The sequence below is a fragment of the Mesitornis unicolor genome, unplaced genomic scaffold (assembly GCF_000695765.1).
Source record: "Mesitornis unicolor isolate BGI_N332 unplaced genomic scaffold, ASM69576v1 scaffold25810, whole genome shotgun sequence".
Classification (NCBI taxonomy): Eukaryota; Metazoa; Chordata; class Aves; order Mesitornithiformes; family Mesitornithidae; genus Mesitornis; species Mesitornis unicolor.
In genome coordinates this window covers 1,504-10,127 of record NW_010157961.1, presented here as the reverse complement: position 1 = coordinate 10,127, position 8,624 = coordinate 1,504, and the positions used below count along the sequence as shown (strand labels likewise).

At 41.6% G+C, this 8,624-nt stretch overlaps 1 protein-coding gene across 1 annotated transcript; it reads left to right on the top strand.

Annotated features, from left to right (window-relative positions):
* Positions 1 to 2: 2 nt before the first annotated feature.
* DBR1 (debranching RNA lariats 1) lies at positions 3 to 7,129 on the top strand (the record flags this gene model as incomplete). Its single annotated transcript, XM_010182060.1, has 7 exons — positions 3 to 30; positions 129 to 209; positions 1,868 to 1,953; positions 3,010 to 3,234; positions 4,071 to 4,151; positions 5,722 to 5,867; positions 6,360 to 7,129. Coding segments are annotated over 7 exons (1,323 nt in total), but the record flags the coding sequence as incomplete, so codon positions are not given.
* Between the last annotated feature and the right edge of the window lie 1,495 nt (positions 7,130 to 8,624).

The following is an 8,624-nucleotide window of genomic DNA, read 5'->3' as shown; positions in this document are numbered from 1 at the left end:
GGTGGGTGGCGCCCAACATTTACTACCTTGGTAGGGTCCCCAGCCGTGTCCCGTCACCTCCTCCCCTACCCCAGCCCTTGGCCCTGCACCGGCCCCGCCGTAACGAGCTGCGTTCCCCTCTCCCCTAGGTTACGCGGGCGTGGTGCGGTTCCGTGGTGTGAGGATCGGCGGCATCTCGGGCATCTACAAGTCTCACGACTATCGGAAAGGTATGGCAGGACAGAGCGGGAGTGGCTGCGGGGGAGTGGAGAGTGGAGCGCTGGACCTGAGCCGTGGTGGGAGGGCCTGGCTGCTCGAACTCCTCTGGGTGGAGCAGGGTGTGGCAAGGTGGGAGTCGGTTTGTTCTCCCCAATAACAAGAGATGGGACAGGAGGAAATGGCCCCAGGTTGTGCCAGGGGAGGTTTAGATCGGATACTAATAAAAATTTATTCACTGTGAGCATTATCAGGCATTGGGACGAGCAGTCCAGGGAAGTGGTGGAGTCACCATCCCTGGAGGTGTTTAAAAGACAGGGAGATAAGGTGCTTAGAGTCACAGATTAGCAGTGGACAGGTTATGGTTGGGCTCAATGATCTGAAAGGTCTTTTCCAACTGAATGACTCTGTGGTTCTCTATGAAACCTCTTCTGGCTCAACATGCAGATTTTTCTGGAGGTGGTAGATGAGTTGGGTAGCTGCCTGGCGATCGCAGCAGGAAGCAGTGCGCCTTTTGAATGTTGTTGGAACAGTGTTGATTCTTTTCATGGTGGTGTCCTTTTAGCTTGCAATGCAAGACCGTTTACTTTTCATTGTGTGAAACAGTCATTTTGTAAGCGTGGTATTGTACAAATGTACTGTCCTGAGCTGAGGATTGCTGTCAGAATATCTCAAGATCAGTTCCTCCAGGTTATGTGTGTGTGTTCCAGAGTTCTTCCTTGAAGGGTCTCCATCAGCAGATAGCAGTCTTCTCACAGTTGTTACCTGGTGCCAGCAAGTAGAAGATAGTTTTTAGTTTTTCTAATCTCAACACGTGGATTAGCAGTGTCTTACTGGCAATTACTGTACAGTAATATCTTTAGTAATATACTGCTTCAGAGAAGTTTTGCAGATGTCTTTCAAGCTGAAAGTACTGAACTAGTTTTCTAGAACACCTAATTCTGCGTAACAACTATCAATGCTAATTAAATCTGTTGTTCTCAAGCATACAGTTTGTATGCCTGATTATTGGATATGGGAGATGAGACTTGTTTGACAATAATATTCACTACTAAGAAGTAATTTTTCTGTTTGTTCTTAAGAGTACATCGGAGCTCTGCTAGGCATTCAGGTTTCTTTTTCCAAGGCACAATTGGAGGCTGTGTCCCTTTTGACAGGGTACATGTTGGCACTTCCGGAGTCTGTGGTGCCTGTGGGCAGTTACAGGCATGTTTCAGCTGCTGCTGCATCGGTTAATCTGTGGTTTTGTGGTAGGTGGCAGCACTCTTCAAGAAACACAAAATATCACAGCCTCGGCAGCCCTAATCAGGAGTCAGGTCTCACACAGTGCTTTAATGTCTTCCTGAGATACATCCTAATTTATTTTCTGATCAGTGACCACTCGTAGACCTTACTATATTCTTTATGCTTATGGAAATAAGCCACAGAATGGAAGAAATGCTCATTGTCTTAGATGCATTTTTACAACGTATTTTCCTCACACACAAAAGAAATTATCAGCCTGTTGGTGTAAGCCTCATGTAAAGGGAAAACAGGAAACCTCCTTCAGTTACTGGCAGCCTTGTGTCTGGGATTGCTCAAGATATCTATAATGACCCCCAAGAAGCCAGCTTGCAAACGAGAGGGAGCTACTCATTCAGGCAACAACTTTTTTTTTTGCCAAATGTTCCAGGTCACTTTGAGTGTCCACCATACAACCAACAAACAATTAGAAGCGCTTACCACGTGAGGAACATTGAAGTCTTCAAACTCAAGCAGGTTAGTGAAAAATCCGTTGGCTTTTTTTTTTTTAACCAGTGGTCCATCAATTTCATTAATTTACAAGATGTTAAAGCTGTTCTCAGCAGTACACTACTGGATAGCAAATTTTACCAAAAACTTTCAGCCAGTTTTTATCAAAAGCTCTCAACACGTCATTTTATGCTGGCCATAATTCCACTGTTGTTCCTGTTGAATATCTGCACTACTTTGCATAGCAGTGCAAATTTGGTCTGAATCAGGCACAAGCAAGTGTGGGGTTTTTCATTTAATTGGATAACATTTATAGAACAGAAGGTACTCCAGCTATATACCTGTTTCCCAGCTTTATGTTGGCTTTAGGAAGGTGCATGCTACCTTGTCTAACATGTAAGCTGGTTGATACAAAGTTTTGCAATCAAAATTGAACCAACTGAATAAGCTGATCCAGAATTTCTGTGGTTGAAGTATTTTTGACTCCATGGCGAAAAATTCAAAGGACAAATTTGCTTTATTCTTGACCTATTGTCTACTCCCTGCTTTGTCACCATCACCTTTCTGAAATTGTGGTGTGAATACGTGTATTTATAAGCATCTGGTGAATGATAATTCAGTTTGCAATTGCGCACTGAAGTGTTCAGTAGATACAGGGATGCTGAAGACAGCACAGAGGTTTGCTCTCATCATAAAGCATTTGATGCATTGCACTGTGAGTTTCTTATTAGTTGGATTTGAGTTTCATCTGGAAGTGTATTCTGATACAGCTGTTGGAAATATGCTGAATCTCGAACCAAGACATACTTAAGACAGTGTTTAGACTTCCAAGGAATGCTTTTTTATGAGGAGGAATATTGTGCTTAGCCACTATCCCTTTTAAACAAAGCTTTTACTGTAGAGTCCCCTGACATCTTCAGAGGGCAGCTGAAGGATGGGGTTCACTGGTGTTCTTATTTGCTTTGAGAAGTGAGGCTCTTGGTCACAGCAAACTCTGTGTTGTGTTGCGTCTTGTGCTGTCTAGCTTTGAAACTGCTTTATCACCTGTGTTTTATTTATACTGTATGCATTTCGACTTGACAGTTAAAGCGTCCCATTGATATATTCATGTCACATGACTGGCCAAGGAGCATATATCACTATGGAAACACCAATCAGCTTCTTAAAATGAAATCCTTCTTCCGTCAAGAAGTGGAGAGCAGCACGTTAGGAAGCCCTGCTGCTTCAGAGCTTCTGCAGCATCTGAAGCCCACCTACTGGTTCTCAGCACATCTCCATGTGAAATTTGCAGCTTTTATGCAACACGAGGTAAAGTGGGAGGAGGGGAAAACCAAGAATGCATATGTGCCAAGCACATTTTAGAATTCCACTTTGGGTAATCATGTCCAGAAAAAAATTTCTTAGAATGTCTTTGCTCAGTTATTAAAGCTCAGCTTAAGCTGAAAGACATTAAGTGGTGTTAAGACTACTAGCTTATATAAGTTGATATAAATCAGTGGTGTAACTACTTAATCTTCTTCAGGGACAGTGTGAAATAGCTTACCTTACTGCACTTGAAACTTCTTAATCAGAGTTTATAGAAAAGCATTCTCTTTCCCACTTTATTGGGGAAGAAGACAACTTCAAAACAAGGTAATAGAGAAGCGACTGAAAAAAGGACAGAGGTTAACAAGGGATGGGAAGGTTCCTGTATTGGCAGATGAAATTGTCTGGTGGCCTGGGTAAAGCCAAAAACCAGCCCCCGTAGATTGAAACTTCCTTTGAGAAGTAATGTGACATGCTGTTCTATTTACAGGTTTATTTAGCTGTAAAAATGTAACTCTAAACTCAACAAGTCTATTTCCAGTTACATTAAAGCTTTTCTTTTGGCTTCAAGGATAGGTGTCCTCAGCTGCCTTGGTTAAGGATGAAGTGTGGCTCTCACTTTATCTTGCTGTCATCTGCATCCAGCTTCGTGTTAGACTTTCACTGAAGTCTGTCCTTCTCTTATCCCTCCATCCCTTTAAATCTCATGCTAAGTTTCTATTTCAGAAAATCTTTTTTTCTGTATAAAATATGTCTTTAAATCTCTGTATAGAACTTGTTTAGAATGGTGACATTTGACCGAAATGCTAACGACTCTGTTAACACCATTTGTTTCCTAGGCAAACGCCAAAGAAGAGCTACCAAAGGCAACCAAGTTTCTGGCTCTGGATAAATGCCTGCCTCACAGAGACTTCCTGCAGGTGATGACCATGTGGAGTGGGGTTTCACTTTTTAAGTACTTCACTTGCCTGGACTGTTAAGTGCTGTGTTCAGATAAAAGCTAAGGAATAGTTCAGATAAATGGAGGAATTGGAAAGAAACTAGGGGTGGTGCATGTGTGGAATGGTCTCTGCATCTTGTTGTCTTGAGCTAAGCAAAACTTGTTTGCTTATTCCTACCATTTCCTTCCACCTTAGAACAAGTCCTTGATGTAGCTGGAGAAGTAGCTCTGCTTTAACTGGGATTGAATCTCTTCTTGTGGTTTTTTGAGAAATTTAGTCCTAAGAAGAAAGCCCATCTTGGGGCTCTTCTTTTCTCCTGGACCAGTTTAGGTCAGACAGTGATTCTGTCTTCAGATCTGGATTCATGAATTCAGACAGGATTGAGTCCTATGTTGAGTACTGTAATTTTCTTTCAGTATTGTGGATTCTAGCAGGAATTGGTGTGACTTTCTAGAGGAATGGCTCTGCTGCTTTTTGTTTGGTGTGTATCTTGGCTAGAAAGGGCAGTGGCCAAGCAGGAGGTCTGGGCTGTGGGAATTCTCTATGCAAATGCGAGTGCCAAATTGATTTGCCAGGGGTGGAAGTGTTCTTGTCCATGGGCTGTGTGTGCTGCCTGCAGTGCCGTCTGTAAAAATCTCAAATGGATCAATCCAAGATCCTTTGCTATGAGAGGGAGCTGCTGACAGCATGTTCTTCAAATGTGGTCAAGTGTTTTAGTAGTCTTACTTTAAAGTATTTCTGATGTATCAGTGAAAAGGGAAGATGGTTCATTATTTGTCCTTTGTATGAGTGCTGGAATCCATTTGCCCTAGTAGCTGCCTTTGAAGATGGGACAGAGTATGAGGGTCAGCTTTTGCTATGCAAAGGTATGCTGGGATGCTAGTCTACACTTAAAAGTCTAGTATTACTTCCAGCAGTGTGGTGATCTACCTGTGTAGAGCTCTGGTGTAAAGTGTATCTTTTTTTTCCTAGAAGGTTGAATTACTTCATGGGTTATTTAAAATCAGAGCCTGACTAGTGCAGTTTGGCTAAACAGAATGATTTGATGTGGGTTAATGTCACTGAAGACAAAAGATATTTAAACTTCAATTCATCATGTGTTGAAAGGTTTAAAAAGCATTTTATATTCATTTCATTGCTGTGTAAAGAATGCAAGTTTATACAGCAGAATAACTGTTGCTATCAATTCTTGATGTATTTCTGCTTTGAAGCTGGTATGAGTTTAAGAGTAGGCAAATTCTGGTTTCTCAGTTGCATAATTGTCCAGGAGCTGGCAGTAGCGAGGGAGGGTGTCCTGCTTTTTAATTGCTTTAAGCTACAATACAGAAATGCCTTTTTTTACTACTCTTGATTGTCCTTTCTTAGCCCTACATGGAAGTTTATAGCAATAAGGGGCTAACTTTAGAAGACTTGTTTGATTGAGACCACTAGCTCAGTGTTCTTGAAACTTAATGCTTTATACTATGAAAATTACACTTGAAATTTTATTTAGTTTCTGGTGTCAAGAGAAATAACTCACCTCATCTCTTTTTTGTGTTATTTTAAACAGATAATAGACGTAGAACATGATCCTAGTGCAGGTGACTCACTGGAGTACGATGCTGAGTGGATCGCAATCCTCAAGGCCACTAACAGTCTTGTTAATGTGACTCAGAGCTCATGGAATATGCCTGAAAATAATGGCCTCCATGCAAAGTAAGTTGCCAAGTAGATTTTGCTGGACTGGAAGTAAACTTATAGTTGTGTTTCTCTGTTCTGCAGCTTGTAATGTCTGTAGTACTTGCTAAATGCCTCGGAAAACAAAGGGGATGTGGACAAGAGCTGTACTCCAGAGCATACAACTTGCTCTACATGGGCAGTTAGTTTTGTTTTGCAAACTTAGACACTACCATTTGAGGGGCAAAAAATGCACGGTGGCTGGTCATCTTGCCAGTTACACTGTGAGACTGAAAATCGGGCTGGATTATGGGGGTGAATGGGTCAATGCTTATTGAGTGAGTTGACAAATCTTTGGTGCAGAGAGGGGAATCTCAGTATTGACCTATGTAACAGACATTCCTGAAAAATAACGTGAAAAAACGGATGTCTGTTGTAAGGTGAATTTGTTCTCCTTCTTTAAAGTTCCTCTTTGCAATGGGAACAGGAAATGCCTTTTGACTAACTGCACTTGTTTATACACCCTTTTAGGTGGGATTACAGTGTGACAGAAGAAGCCATCAAAGAGGTGTTAGAAGAGCTGAATCATAACCTCAAAATTCCTTGTAACTTCACATTGACAGCTGCTTGTTATGATCCCAGCAAGCCCCAGAAACAGGTGGAACCAGTTCATACCATCAATCCACAGACCACTGAGTTTTGTGCCCAGTTTGGCCTCACTGACATCAATGACAGGATCCAGCAAGCTAAAGAAGAGGGCTCAGTACGAGGCGAATATGAAGAGGAGGAGGAAGAGGAGATGGACAGTACTGGGTCAGCGGAGGAACCCAGTGAATACAGTACAGACAATTCTGGACTTTCTTCCATTAATCCAGATGAAATACTGCTGGATGAAGAGGGTGGTGATGAGGACTTGAGTACGTGTTCTGTAGATCCTTCCCCTGATCATCCTCTTGACTTTTCTGCAAGTTTTTCTGACATCCGGATCATGCCAGATTCCATGGTGGTATCGTCTGATGATGCTATGGACTCCACTAATGAGGAACTGGAGAAATCTGGTGTGAGTAAGCAGGTGGAAGAGAAGAGCTTAAATGAGAGACCATTAAAGCGTACTGGTGGTAGTGAAAATGGGAACAGTGGCATTAAAAAAATTAGAAGAAGGAATCAAGCTCTCTATGCTGCAGAGAGTGAAGATAAAACAGAATAATACTTCATGTGATGTATAGCTACGTTCTCTCCCTACCTTCTCATGGGAAGATGGTGAGAACTGTGGTGAACTACTCATGCTTTTAACTTTACTTATTCATATTACTTTCTTAATCTGAAGAGGCTATACGTACCTCTTGCAAGGAAGAAGATTTATCTGCATTAAACATGTAAGTCAGAAGTAGACTTTTCCAACAGAGTACTTTGTCAAAGTACATAAAACTCACGTATAATCAGTTGACTTTGATTCGGTTCTTGGTTATTAGTGTATACTGCGTATCTTCAGCTGTACCGCTGTACAAGATTCATCATGCTCGTTTAACAAGAAAGAACTCTTAAACTGCAACTCAAGTCAAAGTGAGAGGATGTCTGACTTGCAAGACTGAATGATTTGATTTTATTGCTTTTGTCTTGTTTTATACTGAACTTTTAATACAAAGGAGCATATGCAATAACTCTATGAACTAAATTCGAAAACAGAATTCCCAGGATAACAAAACAGCAATAGAAGAGTGAAGATTTTTGTTCTGGTATATTCATACCATAGGAAAAATGGTCATGAACAAAACAATGTGTATTGTCCATTACTGGCTTTTAATTACAGTTTTGATAGAGAACCAAGTTTCTTAATTTGAAGCATGATCTTTTTTGAGAACCATGAAAGAGTGCTTTTCTGTTCTTAAAAAAACCTCCCTTGTCTGCTGTTTCTTAACTTGAGAGACATGTCTTAAAATGCAAGTAGTTAGGATGAATGGCTTCCTAAATGCGGGCATCATCACAGTCTCAATTCTTAATAATTAAGGCTGTGTTTTATTTTCATATAAGCTGATTGATGTTTATAAGTTGCTTGAGACAATAGTGTCTCCCACTATCACTAGCCTAAGTTTTCAGCTGTTGCTTCTTTTCAGTAGTGTGTAACTTGCCCGGTTCTTACAGCTGGATTTGGAATCTTCCAATGCACCTACATGAATTTCAGCTGAGGGAGAACAGGAGTTGCTGAAATATAGACCCCCTTGGAAGTTTTCTTATTACTGTTCTAGTTTGCCCTGAATTATTAGCAAACACATTACACTCCTTTGGCATAAAAGGTTGTGAGGATAACAAAACTTCCTGAAACTCATGACAGTATTTTAAAGAACTACAGCGTATGTCCTTAGACTCATTAGTCTTAGAGTCAAGTTCTGCTGGCATTCTGTGCTGCACTTTTGGAGTCCAGATGGAGCAGGACTTCCCTGTGACTGCTGCCTGTGAGAGCAGAGGTGGCTCCCGGGGGGTTTACTCCTGTAAGGCACAAGCGCTGTGGAGAGGGAAGCGTCCTGGTGGGAAGAGGGACCTGGACAGGGAGCAGTGAGGGAAATGCATTGATGGGTGTGAGTTATTTACCGGGGAAGCACTTTAAGGTCAAGACTGCTGTTTTCAAAATCACTGCCACGTTCTGGGGTTCATCTAGGTTCCTCTCTCGGCAGTTCACTATGAAAACTAAATGCGGGGAAGGATTCAGGAGTTAGAAGATGGCAAAAGTGATGTTCTCCACAGTTCTGGTTAACAGCTTTACACTGGTGGGTTGATGCCATGAACATGCTGGATTTT